Source organism: Leuciscus leuciscus (assembly GCF_965113295.1).
Source record: "Leuciscus leuciscus genome assembly, chromosome: 20".
Classification (NCBI taxonomy): Eukaryota; Metazoa; Chordata; class Actinopteri; order Cypriniformes; family Leuciscidae; genus Leuciscus; species Leuciscus leuciscus.
Genome location: NC_138744.1, coordinates 33476884 through 33495404, shown reverse-complemented (window position 1 = coordinate 33495404; position 18521 = coordinate 33476884). Strand labels below are relative to the sequence as shown.

Sequence of the window (18521 nt, the reverse complement as noted above, 5' to 3'; positions counted from 1 at the left end):
CACTTGATGCCACACGGTTCACTCACAGAAAATATCTGTTTTTGTTCTGTGATATTTCTAGTCCTCTGTGCAACAAATGTATTCTGACACCCTTGAAAGGGGTTTAAACAAAGTTAGTCTAAAATCAGTTTTATTCAAAATGAATCTTAAGCATATTATAAAGGTTTTTAGTTGTTTATCAATCTATTGTAACCTGGATTTGGCCATGAAATAAAGAAGCACAGCTTCATTTAATGTGACACAGAGTAAAGGTCATGTTGTTAGGTTAAACAACCATGTAGGAACACACATCATGGCCATATTCCAGGATGACAATGTCAAGATTCATCAGGGTCAACATTTTTAGAGAATGGTTATGATGAAGCATGAAGAATCATTTTTCACACATGAAACATCACCTCGAAACTCAGAACTTTCTTCTTCACACAGACCATTTGATCAAAATAAACCGCAGAAAATGGCTTGTTCGAAAGGGACAACATGTCAATGCGTTCGATATCCAGCAGGAAAACACACATACTGACAAAATGTATATCTTGAATACACTGTAGGCTTTGGATAAAAGAACCATCAACAACTCGCATTTACATGTGAAATTTATAAGTGGACCTAAATGCTTCAAAAGTGTAGAATAAGTAAAGTTAATGGGGAATACAGGAGATCTGAGAAATGTACCAACTCATAATGTAATAATTATTGAACTACTAATGCAATAAAATGTTCATAATGTAATCTTTTTTAATAATATCTTGAGCTCATAATGTACTTTTTTTTTTTACTTTATGAGAAATGTATTCAATTATAATCTCGGCAAAAAAAAAGTCTTTTTTTTCATAATTGTTTTTGCTTTTTTAATCAGAAAACAATATTGTTATTCAATTACAGAACATTTTTAAATCTAAATCCAGTCTGTAACTACCTACAGAATGCACAAGATTTAAATATTCATAATACCAAAAAGTATTAGTATTCCCTAACAGTATTTTTTTTTTAATCTAAATCCAGTCTTAACCTGTGAAAGGCACCAGATTCAAATATTCATGCAATTATTATTATTACTGTGCATTACTTTTATTTACATAACCAAAATAATCAGTATAACAGCTTGTGAAGAGCTTTCACCTAATTATTTGGTCAATAATGTCTTTAGTTCATTAGTTATTTAGAGAAATGAAAATCAACTCTGTAGAGAATCATATCACTTGAATTATAAATGCATCATACATTTTGGTAGAATATAAACAAGTTTATATGACAACCATGTATATGATTATATCTCAAAAATGATTTAAAAACTTACAATTTCTTTTAAAAAATGTGTTTCTGGGTTATTATGACTTATGATGGAATATGTCATAATCACAAAATTTGTACAATATTTATCAAAATGTTGAGTTCACAATGTAGCCTATTTTTTGATAAAATGTATTATATTGAAAGACAATTATATTGTAAACAACTGTGAACTGTGGTTGCATTATTTGCTACAGTGTTCATGATGCAATAAATGTCTCATACAATAACCTATTACATAATGTGAAAGATGGTTATTAAATTCTGAACTCAAGATTGTATTGCGTTTTGAGAAAGTTATTACATTATGAAAATGTTATTGCATTAATAATGAAATGCTTATTACATTATGTGCAGTTATTACGTTATGAATTGTTTAATAATATGGTTAAATCGTCACCCGACACCACCACCGCTTCTCTAATGATAATGTTATTAGATTGTTAAATCGCTCTTTAATTAATGCATAATTGATGTACTCTCATCGCCAAGTCTGAGACCCTGCATACTCTTTTTCCTTCTCTGATATCTAGCATGACCTCTCCTCGATTCATCGAGTTTGTCTGTAAACATGATGAAGTTCTCAAGTGTTTTGTGACAAGGTAAGTCAAGGACATATAATACATTTATAAATCTGTTACATTACTTCTTAAAGAATAATTTAATGAGGGGGAAAAAAGAACATTTAAAAGAATCTTCACGCATCTCTTTTTCTATACAATGCATGTTCATCAGCATCTGACAAGCTCTAAAAAAACACAAAAGCAATATCATAAAACTACTCGGTACGACTTTCAAAAGTTTGGGGTCATGATTTTTTGTTGTTGAAGTTATTAATTGTGTTCATCAAGGACACATTCAGTTGATCAGTGACATTAAAGACATTTATAATAATACAAATAAATGTTGTTCTTTTGGTCTTCTATTCATTAAAGTTCATCAGTTTCCACAAAAATCTGAAGCAGCACAACTGTTTTCAACAATGAAAATAATCATAAATGTTTCTTGAGCATTAAATCATCATATTAGAATGATTTCTGAAGGATCATGTGACACTGAAGACTGGAGTAATGATGCTGAAAATTCAGCTTTGATCACAGGAATAAATTACACTTTTACTATATATGCATGAATATGGCAGAGTTTAATTTTCAGGTGAACTATACCTTTAAACTTTAGTTTATGGCTAGCGGTGTGCATATGTGTTGCCCTATACTTTTAAAACACTTTCTTACAATTGCTCTTTCATTATTCCCAGGAATCCCAAAATTATCTTCAACCACTTCCACTTCCTGCTGGAATGTCCTGAACTCATGTCTCGCTTCATGCATATTATCAAAGGCCAGGTAAGCATGATCAATCCTGAAACAGATCGTGTGCCTGATGTGGGCACTGAACAACTTTAGGAAAAAGAAGATGATTTGAATAAAGCTCTATTTGGAAAAAATTAATCAATCTAGAATGATTGAGGTGATTTTGTAGGTGGAGTGAATCTGCATAGAAAATAACAAACAAATTACAAGCATAGATGAATACAATAGAACAAAGATACAAATGAAATAAAGTAAAATGCTTTATGTTTTTCAGGTAAGTCAGTATTCAGGTACAGAAATTGAATAATCAAATGTTAAATAACACTGCATAGTCTTCACTGTATAAATTAAATATAATTAATCTTAGTTACAGCTAAAAAAGTGATTTTCTTTTTGCTTTTGTTCAAAGTTTTTTTTGTTTCACGACAAAAGTTCTTTCCTCTGAAAATGTTATCACAATGATTCCCATTCACACGGATCCGTGGAAACGACTAAAACGCTGTATTATGCAGGCCAGACAAGTAATTGGCAATGTCACTTTGGAAAGAAAGATTCATGTTTTTGAAGTTTACACAGAGATGATAACGATATCGCTTTCAAAACCCGTTTTCAAAAACTTGCACAATGAAACCTACTTCAAAGTGTGCGTTCTCAGGCCACCAAAACGCTGTTGTCGTGTAAATGAACGGCCAGAACGCATTAAAGTTTTCTGTTTTCAGTTGAAAATGGTCTCATGTCCAAGTTAATAAATAAAGATTTTTACAACAGAAATTAATAAATCAAAACTTACTTAAAGGAGTCATGAACTGGATTGTTTTATTATTTTATAATGTTGCCTGGGGTGCCCTTATAATGTTAGTATGATTTTTACATCAAAAATTGTCATAATTTATAAATAAAAGCCATTTTTCCAAGCCTGATTTCAGCCTCAGATTTGAACGCTCTGTTTTAAGGGGCGTGTCTGCTGTGAGACTGCAGTGCAAACGCCCACTGCTGTGATTGGCTGACATGCTTGCATATGAAATAGCTAGTAGTATTACATGAACTATGTCGAAAACTTTTACAATGTTTTTACTATTACAGCTATCGAGATGAACAAATCGTGAAAAGTATCGTTTATAGCATTATATTTAAATCTATTCCAATTTCCATCACATGAAAGGTTGCAGCATGATGAGCACTGACTGAGCAGATGACAGACAGTCTGTTGATCGCGTGAATAAAGATCTTATCATTGCAACGCAATTTTTGTAAAATGTTTAGCACAGACACCTAAGCCAGTGGGAAGGGTTGTAGGAACCGCGTCATTAAAAATGAATTTAATCCACTGGTCCATGATAGCTTGGTCCGTTCTTGGGAGAGAAAAAACATTTCCATGTTGATTCTGGCAGTCAACAACAGAGCAACTCACGTGTGCACCACGTTTCTGCATCTTTCACGGTCGAGTGCGTACTTCGAATCGGAATTCATGGCGGCGCTCGACTGAATATGAGGGGAGAGGGGCAGGGCGGGCTTCCTGCAGCATAGGTCTGCGGTGTCCATATATGGTATATCCTCCACCGTCGTGACGTCAAGCCAGGGTAGAAATCAAAATCTCGTATTTGAGTGCGCGTGCACGTGGGATATTTTACAAACCCTGAGGTAAACAAACGCTTCACTTTTAAATATCGGCTTCCCGGCCAGTGTATAATCGTTAGGCAATCATAACATAAATTTTTTCTCGTGGAAAAGTGAAAATTACAGGTCATGACTCCTTTAAGCTGGACAGTGACTTTCTTCTAGATCTGCTGTACAGCCTAAACAATCGTTGTTGCATTCATTTCCAATAATCACTATAAAGCTGCTTTGAAACAATCTTGTAAAAAGTGCTATATAAATGAAGGTGACTTGACTTGACTTTGTATTAGGGCTGGGCGATATGGCCCAAAAAAATGATCACGATAATTTTTTTTATATCAGTCGATATCGATAATTATCAGGATAAATGTCAAATCTTTATTTCTTTCAAGTTTAAAGGCAGATTTTTGCTCCTAAGTGAAAGTTGTAGAAACCAGAGCGTTAATTGTGGTTTTAAACTACTCTTTATTGTCAGAACATATCATTACAAGCACTTGCCAAACAGGTGAACATTTCACAAATCTGAGGTAGAACATTCAAACATTTGTCATTTTTCCTTAACAAAATAAATATCTTTATTGGAAAATTAATTTCTTAGTTTCTGCATGTGCTAATTTTTATTTGTTAAAATGTAATATTCGGACTGTTTGAGTTTTATTAAACTTAACCATTGGTCATCCAGTATCATGCATTTAGATCATGATAACCACAGATAAAGCCAGGCATAGCCTACAGCACCTCACTATCATGGCAAAATGTAACTTTATGGTTTATATGGTATTTGTATGAAAAACAGTAGCCTAAATACATTATTAAATACTGTAATTATATTCCATTAGTCCTTTAATACATTGTCTACATTAATAATATAATACAATTCAATATGTATATCCCACATTTCATGGTGCAGTTAATATTACTAGGCTAACGTTACAGTAAATCCATGGTAAATGATGGGAATTTGTAGACGGAAAAGCCTTCTGACTGTATCGTTGCGCACAGTGTTTCTCCTGTTTGTCAGCGCTGGTTCATCTGCCTTTAAACTGGTTTAAATCACGGAGACATTGTGTTCTTCGCTGAATTCAAGCGCTTCTCACTGGATCTCGTGACCGAGACCGATCAGAGTAAACGCATCTGCTCAAATGAGATTCGTTCCGAGTTTGGCGCATAAACATTTATCGAACTCTTGATATCGTTTTATCGAGAAAAATTATATCGCAATAATTATCGTTATCGTTTTATCGCCCAGCCCTACTTTGTATTTTGTTCTTTGATTAACAATAATGACACAGACAGCAACAGGTTTATTAGGCCGCTGTCACTTTAAGACCGAATGCACGGATCCAATATAATGATACGCATCAGTTTTCTTTCTCAATTGTTTGTTCGTGTGAGCCATAAGCGACTGTGAGGATACTCACCGAGACGGGCATTTTTATCATAAGTTTGCGTCTATGTGTAGCCTGGCTAACGTCAGACCTCTTTCTCATTGAGACGTGGTCTGGGAACCACATGTTCATTTTCTCGTATTTGAGGCGTGGTTTACGAATGCCCAGAGCCGTTTATTGGGCGCTACGAATGTCTATCAAATGCGCCTGTACATAGCTCATAGCCAATCGTTTCAGTTATACCAGATGACGTATGTAGAGCGACAGAAATTCGACAAGGAAGAAGACGAAATAAACTTGCGTTCTAAACTACTTATCTGAGGCTGCATCGAAAGGTAACTTCGCGTCTGCTGCCATGTTGGATCCATAGATATAAACAAATTGCTTCGGTATGTCGCATAGACGTCGTCATCGTCTTGTTGCTCCCTCCCCGTTCTGTTATTGGTTCCCTTTTTGAGGGGAAAATCTGGTCCATGGTGTCCAGGCTGCCTAGCAGCGTGAATAAAATCGCTCTGCGCTCAAGGCAGCATGGGGAAACCCAGGCTAGTCTATGTGTCCATTCAATTACAAATAGACAAATAGAGAGAACATAATTCGGTGTTTGCGTGCTGCTCTGTGTGTTTGACTGGTTTAAAATCAATGAAATGTTTAAACTGACAGGACCTAAAACGCATGAAAAATGATAAACTTTCGGTCTATGATGGTTAAACTCTGCGATTAATCCAAGAATTATGTGCGTTTTGAACCATGGTGCCTGATCCGTACAGATTAGCTATGATCCCTGTTCTTGACATCACACATCCTGCGATCATGTGACTCTTCGTAATCGCGATACCGATGCTAAAAGGATATATCGTGCAGCCCTAGTTTGACCTGCTGTGTGCTTGCATTGCATTGTTCAAGTGTTAAGGTCTGCTTTTGCATCCTTGTGTGAAGTATGTTTCTGGCCTAAGACTTCATCTGTGACATCAAGACTTGATGATCGTCATCATGTTTAACAGGTCTTTGTTTATCTCTCTTCCTCAGCCATTTAAAGACAGGTGTGAGTGGTTTTATGAACATCTTCTGGCCGGACAGCCTGACTCAGATATGGTTCACCGGCCGGTTAATGAAAATGATATTCTTCTTGTTCACAGAGGTAGAAGAATTTTCACATTATCTGTTAAAAGGATCCTTCATATCTCTGTCTCCACTTCCTTTATTCATTTTTTTTATCTTCTTCTTTCAGACTCTATATTCCGCAGCAGCTGTGAGGTTGTGTCTAAGTCCTCCAATGAGAAACTCAAACAAGGCATTGCCGTGCGGTTCCACGGTGAAGAGGGAATGGTAAGCTTGTTCACGTCACCCAGGAATATCTTTATCTTAAATCTTTTGCCACTTTCAGACACGCAGCCCTGTCAAAAGAGAGTAGACCACAAACCAAACCAAAATTTCATTCGGATCATGCACATCAGATTGGTTGATGGTTCGGCCAAATTTTTTTTTATTCTCTCATCATTTAATATTAACCCTTTAGAACCTGAAGCTAAAATAGGTGTTTTTCACATATTAAAATTTTTTTATTGTAAAATTCTAAAACAATGTGCTATCTTCATGTGCAAGGTGTCATCTTTTTCAGAAAAAAGATTAGCTTTCAACAAATTACAGTTATTGACCATTATTGTGTGTGGTGAGTTTGTAAATATAATTTAAATAGAAAAAAAAAGAAGAAGAATAAACGAGAATACATTTACTGATTTTTATTTAGAAAAAAAACAGAAAAATCACGAACGAAAGAAACTAACACTTTTACTTGAAAAATGAACTATAATGCATATATACAAGTCTTTTTTGTATATAATTCATATATACAAGTCTTGGGTTGCACAGTTTTCATTTAGGACACTTTTTTTTCATAGACGCACACATACACATGCACACACACATGCACACACACATACACATGCTAAGATACGTGAAAGAGTAACGCTATCCGCCTCCCAAGTTTCATTAAAAATCATCCCAATCCCCTATTCTGCTGTCTACCACTTCTTTCGCCATGTATTTGTTCGTTTCTTTTATTATTTTATGCAATCCAAAACACTATAACCTGCCGCGCTTCGTATCTCTCTGTTCAAATCCTTCCTTCCTGCTCTGCCAGAAAGCTGCTGTCATTTGCTGACGGAAAGCATGAAATTACCGTAATAAGCCATTTATTGCAGAAAAGCGCATGTTGTCTACTGTCAACAATTTGAATGGTTTTGATAGTGCAAACGGTTGAAGAGTTACAGTAAAATGAATACAGCTTGCTGGTATGTGTCGGCGACGACACAGCCGGTTCTAAAGGGTTAATATATTTTAAAACTCACCCTCAAGTTGTTCCAAACCTGTATACGTTTCTTTGTTCTGCTAAACACAAAAGAAGATATGTTGAAGAATGTTGGTATCCAAACAGTTGTGTGGCACTATTGACTTCCATTATAGAGAACACTGGGGTTCATCGACTGCTTGGTTACCAACATTCTTCAAAATATCTTCTTTTGTGTTTAGCAGAACAAAGAAACGTATACAGGTTTGGAACAATTTGAGAGCGAGTAAATGATGACAGAATTTGACATTTGTTGGCTGGATTGTCCCTTTAAGGCTTTTCAATCTGGCATTATGACCCAAATATATTATTGCTAGATTTTACTCCACTAAAAACTGCCACTTATTCAAATGAACCGCACAAAGCAATCACAGCAGAGTTCGTTTTAATCCAACCAAACCTGCCAAATGTGAACACGATCAATGAAGGCAGCATTAACTTGCTTTGCATCAAGAGTCTTCTATATTTGTGCGTGTATTGGCTATTTTACAAGATTTTAGATTATTTTTGATTGTTTTGATGCAAGGATCTTATGGGAGTTTGTTTCCACCACGGAATAAAACATTTTAAAAGATAATTGTGACTTTTTATCTCACAATTGCGAGTTTACATCTCACAATTCTGACTTTATTGCGACTTTATAAGAAATGTAGACTCGCAATTGTGAGAAAAAAAGTCAGAATTGAGGTAAAAAGTCACAATTACTTTTTTTCCTTTTTTTTTCTTTCTTTTTTTTGTGGCAGAAACCAGCTTCCATAAGATCTAGGGTTGATGTCATGAACATCTTGATTCTGTCTTTTTTTCAGGGTCAGGGTGTGGTCAGAGAGTGGTTTGACATTCTGTCCAATGAGATCATCAACCCGGACTATGCGCTGTTTACACAATCTGCTGATGGTAAGTGACATCATCTCTAAAATGCAGTGCAGTTCAAATGTACGTCTCCCATGTCAAGATCCCACTAGCCAACTTCTTATTGGCCAGCTGCTCTACTGAAATATATTCTCTTCTGTCTGTAACACTCATCAACTGATATGATATGGAAATAGAGTGACAAAAAAGTGTAAAGAAAAAAATAAGGATGCAATTCATAAAGTTCCCCTTTGAATGGGTGTGATATGATTTGTTTTTTTTAATGTTTTTATGGACATGTTTAGTTTCAATGAAAAACCATTTACATTCTATCCACCTCATTTTGCAAAGTGGAAGCTATTTCATTAGCCTTGAAGAATAACAAAATGCCTTTAAATGAAAAAATAATTTGTACTACAAACCAGCGTGTAAAATAATACATTTAAGAATATATAACAAATAACAGTTTGCAATAGCAAGCAGCATGACAGACAGTTTTAGTACAGCTCAAATAACTGGAAGAAATGACACCGGAAGGTTTGACAAATTCAAGTTACAAATGTCCGCTCCCGCTCTTACGTTAAAAATAAGGTGGATAAAAATACAAGTGCAGGAAAACCCACTGGATTGAACAATCACCATGGAAGAGTCTACTTTTACTATGTTGCTCTTGAAGAGGGAAAAGTTTGGAGCTGATCTGGCCCAGCAAGCAATTCTGCGTTTAAAAGACGCCTAATAGCGTCCAAACACAGCCCGGACGTCTAGGCTAAAACAAGGCAAAATTTGGGCTGTCAGAGAAAATTTTATAGAAGTCTACTCTAAACCATATCCAAAGAATAGACTAGTTATCAATTAACAAAGAAATGAAATGAGTGAAGAAATGAAACCAAACATCTTGTAATCACTGCTGACTTTGCTTACATGATGGAATATCATACATCTCACAAGTTATTCTGGCAAAAACGACATGTAACCAAATTAAAGGTTATTTTGGCTAGAAGTGTGTTACTCATAGCCAGACTATATCGGGTCTATAGTTAACCGAGACGGTGAAATGATGGCTATTGCTTGCTGGGGATGATCTGAGCCAGACAAGACAGAGAAGGCTTCTCTCAGTGTGGGGGAAAGCTCTTTGGTCACTTTCAAAGGGCAGCTTGATGTTGTCTGAGGGTCTGAAGACCGTGAGATCTCTGCCACACGCAGGGATTGGCTCGGACTCTTGAGTCTTTAAATGAATGACTTCAAATCAGCAAAGAGATATTGGCTAGTGGGAACCCGCCTTCAGAAGAATCATCTCCTCTGGGATTTATGCGGAAATGGATAACATTCCCTTCCCTTCTCAGATACACTATGTTGTGTTTAAATATTTATATATGTGTTTTGCATGTGTGTGCATGGATTATTATATATATTTTTTCATTTACAGGTACCACGTTTCAGCCCAACAGTAATTCCTCTGTAAATCCAGACCATCTGAACTACTTCCGATTTGCTGGTCAAATCCTGGGTCTGGCTCTCTATCATCGACAGCTGGTGAACATCTACTTCACACGCTCCTTTTACAAGCACATACTGGGTAACACACTCCACTCTCAGAGTCACTTTGTATCAGCACATTTCTTTTTACATTGACTCTGTTTGTTGAACTTGTTCTCGCATGCATATGTGTACAGATGAACTTGTATAGACATTCTTGATACGCTTTAATCAAGTGAGTAAACTCAATACATGGTCATCAGGGTTTGAAATTAACACCCACCAAATGCGGGTAAAAATCGTCAGTGGCGGGTAACGCTGTCAAATCACGAGCCAATTTGGAGTGTTTCTAAACTTACTATGTTTACTCTCTTTGCTGGGGAAGTTTGTGTAAGACAAATCTGCGCAGATTTAGCGCAAATGCTGAACTTGTGAGTCTTCATGATATATAAAATACAGCGTATTGCGCAGAATCTGCTCATATCTGGCTTACACATAACAGTGCGCTTCATTAACAGACATCCTACATTTTTGGATATTCTTTTCGCTGTATTGATCTGTCCATCTAAAATACAGATGAAAGAGGAAGGGAGGAGATGCTGGATGACAGGATTTTGTTTGAATAAGAAATTAATGTATGAAATCTATTTTATTTTATTATATATACATATAAAAAAAAATCTGTGACGTAGTTAATCTGTTTACCGGTAGTTTATAATTTTTTTACGGGGGTAGTAGAAGTTCTGAATGGCCGGTAACTTAAACATTTAGTACCCTGATGGTCATTGTCATTGCGCATGATTACAAGCACAAGAATCAGAAATTGTCATATGCATCATGTACAAATAAGCCACAAACTGATCAAGCCAGTATTACGGTTTGTAGAGTGGGAAAAGTATGTGCATGTAAACAAGAGTGTCTGATACATGCATCACGAGTTAAAATGTGTTTTGTGTGTGATCTTTGCAGGCATCCCAGTGAGCTATCAGGATGTGTCGTCCATTGACCCAGAGTACGCTAAAAACCTGCAGTGGATCCTGGACAATGACATCAGTGATCTTGGCCTTGAGCTCACCTTTTCCGTGGAGACGGATGTGTTCGGAAACATGGAAGAGTTCCCGCTCAAACCAGGAGGAACTGCCATTCAGGTCACACAAGACAACAAGGTAATATATACATATTGTCATTGTTTTCAGTTAGAAGTGTCTCAGTTCTCTTTTATAGTCAAGTAAACTATATATATTTACACAGTGTATATGTGAGTCGAGAGAAATCCTGATTTGTCATTTAAAGCATTTATTTGCAGAAAAGAGCAGTTGGTTAAAATGGTAACACTTTACAATAAGGTTAATTAGTTTACATTAGTTAACTACCGTAGTTAACATGAACTAAGAATGAACAATACTTCTACAGCATAGTAGATGTTTATTCATTTCAACATTTACTAATACGTTATTAAAATCAAAGGTTGTATTTGTTAACATTAGTTAATGCACTGTAAACTAACATGAACAGCTGTGTTTTTATTAACTAACATTAACAAAGATGAATTAATACTGTAACAAATGTATTGCTCAGTGTTAGTTCATGTTAGTTAATTAACTAATAAACCTTATTGTAGTGTTACAGTTTTAGTGTTACTAAAACATATTTGTGGCATGTCTAAATCAAACCTTTGGAATCATCTGTGAGGGAACATTGGGGTAAGATGAGCCAGTTTCCAGGCTAGTTAATATTCATTCCATTTTGATGCTAGTTGTGTCTCTTTGTAACCATCATGCTTTAAATAATTTCCCTCATTAAAAACTTTCACACATGAAATCAAAGGTACTTTAGAAAAAAGATGAATTGTAATTTTCAAAAAGCAGTTTAAATCATTTACATGAGTTTTTTTTTGTTAGTGATATTCGTCCTCATTGTAGTCACCCAAGACTACTGAGTACAAAGCGCTGTCTCGATGGTGGTGATGGAGTGAGTGATGGTTTGATTTGTACTGTTTCTGTGTGTGTCAGGAGGAGTATGTGCAGCTGGTGACGGAGCTCAGGATGACCCGAGCCATTCAGCCTCAGATCAATGCTTTCCTGCAGGGCTTTCACACTTTCATCCTTCCCTCGCTCATTCAGCTCTTTGATGAATATGAGCTGGTCAGTGGATTCCTCCTCTCATCTCTGCATGAGACTCCTGCAAAGATCTCTTTATATTCTCATGTTGCAGTTTTCATTTGGAGTTTCTCTCTGCTGTTTTTCTCTCCTGTGCTCACTGAAGAAAAAAAATAATCATAGTATGTTTTGTAGTATGGATTAAAACGATAAATCTGAGCAACAGTGACATAAGCAGGTTAATTAGTTCTGTCAAACACATCCTGTATATACAAGATTAATCCACAACATAAACATATTACCACTTGCATTTGCACTGCTGTTGCTGTGAATGCACAAGTAAACTGGAATCAAGACATGGTTTAACCAGACGCAATGCGATTCCAGTGACAAGCAATTTGTCTGTCTAAACCAGATGTGGCAGCACAAAATCAATTAAAAACCACAGCCAATCAGAATAGTGTGTGGGCGGAGTCTCTCTGCAAGCGCACTGCACTCGCAAACAAATCAATCAAAAATCACAGCCAATCAGAAGAGCGTGTGGGCGGAGCCTCTCTGCAAACGCACTGCACTCGCAAACAAATCAATCAAAAACCACAGCCAATCAGAAGAGCGTGTGGGCGGAGTCTCTCTGCAAGCGCACTGCACTCGCAAACAAATCAATCAAAAATCACAGCCAATCAGAAGAGCGTGTGGGCGGAGCCTCTCTGCAAACGCACTGCACTCGCAAACAAATCAATCAAAAACCACAGCCAATCAGAAGAGCGTGTGGGCGGAGTCTCTCTGCAAGCGCACTGCACTCGCAAACAAATCAATCAAAAATCACAGCCAATCAGAAGAGCGTGTGGGCGGAGTCTCTCTGCAAGCGCACTGCATTTGGAACCACATAATTTTAACATTAAAAATTAAAAATACATAGTGAGTGACTGAAACAATCTTTGTCAAAGAATACACATGTTTGTTCACACTGAGTTTGCAGTTCAAACAGTTTTGTTTACTTTCATTTATTTTCAATTTCTAGGTAATTTATTCATTGCAGCTTTCAGTATAGCCAAAGGTCATGCAAAATGATATTCAAACTCACGTTAAATTCTTTTAACATTAAATAAAGCACAAAATCAGTACCCGAGATTATCATTGTCATACTTTATACTTTACATTTCTTAATGTCGCGTATTGCCGTCGTCGCTGGTTTGGACAAAAATTCAGATTTAAAGGTGCCTTTTATCGTGTGTCGCGGGACGTCTGGTTAGAACACGGTGTTACATGCTAGTGCACTGTTGCCGTAACAACACACTACAAAATCCTAAACAGTCTCTAAAACAGAGAAAAATAACATATAAAGTGTGAAGAATTCACAACACAGTGAGTAAACAAATACAACGAAATAATGATATGCTGTTATAGTAGCTCGGGTTTTCTCTAGGTTGGTTTTACATGTTGACTTTTATTTTGATAAATATTTAATATGTTAATATCAAAATGTCTGTAAATTAGGTTAATATTTTTGATAAAGTCAGCATGAAAGGGAAGTTGCGCTGGTATTTTCTTCCCTATAGCGCCGTATATCCGAGTGAATCGGCTTCTGGAACAAGAACAAATGTGGGCGGGGCTTGATTTTGTCTCTGGGGAATTGATTGGATGGTTGTGGTTTGCTATTGGTGGATCTCATGTGAGTGACAGGTTGCCCCGCCCTCATTGTCAGAATATTAATAATTTGAGGGATCTGTTTCTTTAAAAGTCTTAGGCCGTGTTAGAAATGCCTAAATCAGAGCCTGTGTGTGTGTTTATCTGCTGCGGATGCTTGATGGTATTGAATGTGTGTGTGTGTGTGTGTGTTTGAGTAGGAGCTGCTGTTGTCAGGCATGCCTGAAATCGATGTGATGGACTGGAAGAGGAACACAGAGTACACTAGTGGCTATGACCTGCAGGAGCCTGTGATAAAGGTATCCCATCAGCACATACACAACTATAATTCTCTTCCAAAGGGGTGGAAGATATATGTTATATATCTATATATTGAGAGCACTTGTCAGAGATAGCAACAGTAGTAAAGGGTAAATGGCTGAACAAAGTAATTGTTACACTCTTTTATTTATTTTTATTATTTTGTAATGCTGTAGCGATTAAAAACAATACACACAAATGTATCAGTTCACAAATATCTGCTGTGTTATAGTATAGCCCAGCCTGTTTCAGCCATACGGTTACAGACTTGCATGTGTGTTTGTTGCAGTGGTTTTGGGAAGTGGTTGAAAATCTCACTCAAGAAGAAAGAGTCCTTCTCCTACAGTTTGTTACAGGAAGGTACGTATCGATATTTCCTCATGCTGTGTTCAGGCACTTACAACGGGAATTGCTTGTGACACTTATAGGGTACAATAGTTCCTTCCTGAAACTAAGCTTTAAGTTTCTCTCTCTCCAAATTTTCTGCCTTAATAGAAAAAATGGCTGAGAAAAAGAGGGAAAAAATGGCGAATTCTTTGTTGTCACAATTTTAAGGATGGTTGCATGTTTTGTAAATCCATTACATGCAAAATATTTTGGTAATATATTAGTTAATATAAATAGTTTTATTTATATATATATATATATTTAAAGGGGACCTATTATACCCTTTTTTCAGAATGTTTTTGATTTTGTTTTTGGGCTCTACTAGAACAGGTTTTCATGCTTGAATGTCCAATAAACACATTATTTCCCCATATTCTCCATTGTTGCAGCTCCTCTCTTCCCAGTCTGTCAGTAACGCTCTGTTTAGTTCCTGTCTCTATGAGGCTTCTCCTTCTGAAAAGCACAATGTGCTCTGATTGGTCGGCTGGAGCAGTGTGTTGTGATTGGTCGAGTGCTTTTAGTGTGTTTGGGAAATGTCCCGCCCCTTACCATAACCGCCAGTTTCAACACACTACTAACTAACTCAACCAGGCCCCGCCCCTTTATTCTGCATATGAATTATTTAAATGAGGAAAATGATGTGTTCCTCATTTAAATAATTCAATGGAGGCATTTCAGGGAGTTCAGAAACAGTGACACTGATATAGAGAAGAACTGGAGCTTTGCAGAGCTTTTTCAGGCTCAAACAGCAACATAATACCCTTTTTTCTTTGTCTATCAGTTCAAGAGTCCCTCACGGAGGATTTGCTTTTCTGATGGGCGGCAGTGGTCTCCAGAAGTTTACTATCGCCGCTGTGCCCTACACATCAAACCTACTGCCTACCTCGAGCACATGGTGAGAGTGAGACTGGAGCACTAGAGGGCACTGTGGCTCTTCTCGTGTTTCTGAGCTGCTTTATAACATGGATGATGAAGGACAGGGACAGGAAGAAAGAATAACAAAAAAAACAAAAAAAGTGCATGTAATGAAACCAGTGTGACTGTCACAATGTAGCATCACTTACCTATCTCTCTGTTTTCACAGCATTAACATGCTGAAACTCCCAGAATACCCCAGCAAGGACGTCCTGCGTGATCGTTTGCTGGTCGCACTGCATTGTGGGAGTTACGGATACACCATGGCGTGACGCAGGCTTTTGCGTTTGTTGAGACTTCTGCTGTATGGACACACAACGCACACATGACTCAGTTCAGGGATTCGTCAACACTACAATTCAAAAGCCTTTAAATTTAGAGTCTATGACAAAGACATCAGTGGAAAATGACACGAGTTCATGAGTTCATGAGTTCATGACACTCCAGAGGCTGATGTGCATGTATGAAAAGAAGTCCAGGTCACATTTCACCATCAATTCGAAATAAGAAATTACATTTTGCATAAAGAAAATTAAGCCTTTTTAGGGCCTTTACAGTTAATTTTAGATATCCCCATTGCTGTAATAGTCATGTTTGCTGTATTACATCAAAAATCATTACTATTATACTTTTTTTTTATTATTAAAATCAGCATAAATCAGGATAAATACTTGACTTTTTTTGTTTATGTTGATGATGTTTTTCCACAAAATCTAATTTGTCATAAAAATAGGCTAAGCATTTAAATATTTCTATTTTAATTTGTTGCTGAAATGTGACCCGCATATGTTTTTGACCGGTTTCATGAGATTCACTCTTAAGGCCTGTTGGATTCATTCATGCAAAAGTCAGTTTTATTTTACGTTGATAACTGTATTCCAGGCTGTATTTTTTCAGCTGTTTGATGCTGTTTAACTCACGCCATGCTTCAGTTGCGTGTGTGTGTGTGTGTGTGTGTGTGTGTGTGTGTGTGGATGCATGTGAGATGGTTGAATATGTATAGCTGATAAAGTCAACACATTATTGAAAATTGTTTTTGTTGCGTTGATGTATTTGTCTCTTGTGGCACACTTTCACTTAGTGTTCTTGACTGTTTTTTACTCTTATGATTATTGTGCCATATATATTTTTCATGTACTCAAATGTATTTAGTTATATATGGGGTTGTCATCATAGTCCAAAAATTCTTTATTTTATATTTATGTCTAAATCGTTTCTGTGCAATTAAGTTATTCTGTAAAAGGATCAAATAATGTGTTCAGGGTGTGCCAAATATTCTCACCAACAAATCATAGTTTCCTCTTGTAAAACACGGACATGTCAAGAAATGATTTTGAAAAGGGAAGTCAGATCATTTTAGGAATGTACAATATCTTTACTATTGGTTGTGAATTAAAGTGAAAATGTAGATTTATAAATCTATTTATTCTAATTTATCATTATGATTTGGTATTCAAATTTGTTTTTGTACTTGTAATAACGGAGTATACTGCACAATCTTTTGGATATTACAGGTGGGCATCAAAAATATTAAAGTATGGATTTTATTACAAATGAAGCTAACTATTATTTGTTTGTGTTTAACCATTTTAGCAGGTTTCAACAAGCATAATTCATTCCTATGACAAGCGATGACATATTTTTGTTGGCGAACCGTGATGTCAGCATCACCTGGTTCCCTCAACGACAAACCAGTAGGATTTTTAAAAATTATCTTTTGGATTATAGCAGAAACTAAGCTCTGTCCAACAAATGTTTTTGATTCTTACACGTTTTTTTTTATTATTCTTTTTTTATATCATGGTTATCTTGAACAAACTTTTATGAAGTTTGAAGCCTATATACAGTCGGCAGAAGTAAAAAGCTAAACGTAGGCTATGAACGAACTAAACCATGGTCACATGACTTCATCATCATTGTTAACTCTTTCATTCTTCATAATTTTTTTTTAAAAAGAGCACGATAAAATGTTGAAATTACAATCTGACAACACGTGACATTCTACTCGGAGCAAGACGAGCAAAAGCTTTGTAAAAAATCAAGGCGATTTTACTGGTGTATTTTATGTTGTAGGATAATACATAAAAATATCTTGACCTTTCAGGCATTTAACCAAAAACCCTTTGAATTTAGGCTGATGGAGCCGGAAATGCTAAAATGCAAACTGTCTGGGTTTTGGCCTACAAAAATACGTCACGCCTGCAGCGCTTCATAACAGTGATGAATATTCAACGCCACTAATAATAAACAGCTTTCAGTAAAAACTACACATGACACTGGATTCTCTCAAAAACCTACATAAACACAAGCTTAGCTTTTATTTTCTCCTGCTGAAGCTCAGCATCTTGAACACGACCAAGCACCTCACAACATGCTACGCATCGATTTCTGCCTACTATAACCGTAGTGTGTATGAGGCCCTCGGCAGTCGGTGAAAGTGCTGTTTTGGAATCACCTGCTCACTACGGTAGTGCTATTGTGATTGCAAGCTGTTCTCCATGGCAACGCAGCATCCAGAGCAAGAGCGACTCGGCATGGGAGCTGGGATAGATGCCAACTAAACATATGTCACCATGACAGACGAGCAAAAACAAGACCGGAGGAGTCAGAGAAGCAGGGGAACTAGAATAAGCTTGCATTGAACAGAATATGTGACCCAGGACCACAAAACCAGTCATTTTTTTGCAACTGAGATGTATATATCATCTCAAAGCTAAATTAATAAGCTTTCCATCGATGTGTGGTTTGTTAGGAAAGGACAATATTTGGCCGACTAACTACAACTATTTGAAAATCTGGAATCTGAGGGCGCAAAAAAATCGAAACATTGAGAAAATCTCCTTTACAGTTGTCCAAATGAAGTTGCTCACAAAAATACATTTTATATATT

At 36.5% G+C, this 18521-nt stretch overlaps 1 protein-coding gene across 1 annotated transcript in view; it reads left to right on the top strand.

Annotated features, from left to right (window-relative positions):
• The window catches only part of hace1 (HECT domain and ankyrin repeat containing E3 ubiquitin protein ligase 1), a 33654-nt gene extending 16465 nt beyond the window's left edge, over nucleotides 1-17189 (top strand). Inside the window, exons 13-24 of the mRNA XM_082150289.1 lie at nucleotides 1827-1895; nucleotides 2552-2639; nucleotides 6638-6749; nucleotides 6840-6937; nucleotides 8765-8852; nucleotides 10234-10383; nucleotides 11253-11449; nucleotides 12296-12427; nucleotides 14230-14328; nucleotides 14619-14689; nucleotides 15498-15611; nucleotides 15801-17189. Coding sequence (XP_082006415.1) covers nucleotides 1827-1895; nucleotides 2552-2639; nucleotides 6638-6749; nucleotides 6840-6937; nucleotides 8765-8852; nucleotides 10234-10383; nucleotides 11253-11449; nucleotides 12296-12427; nucleotides 14230-14328; nucleotides 14619-14689; nucleotides 15498-15611; nucleotides 15801-15903 — 1321 coding nt within the window. The 3' untranslated portion in view covers nucleotides 15904-17189. The remainder of the gene's footprint in view (nucleotides 1-1826; nucleotides 1896-2551; nucleotides 2640-6637; nucleotides 6750-6839; nucleotides 6938-8764; nucleotides 8853-10233; nucleotides 10384-11252; nucleotides 11450-12295; nucleotides 12428-14229; nucleotides 14329-14618; nucleotides 14690-15497; nucleotides 15612-15800) is intronic.
• Nucleotides 17190-18521: the final 1332 nt, after the last annotated feature.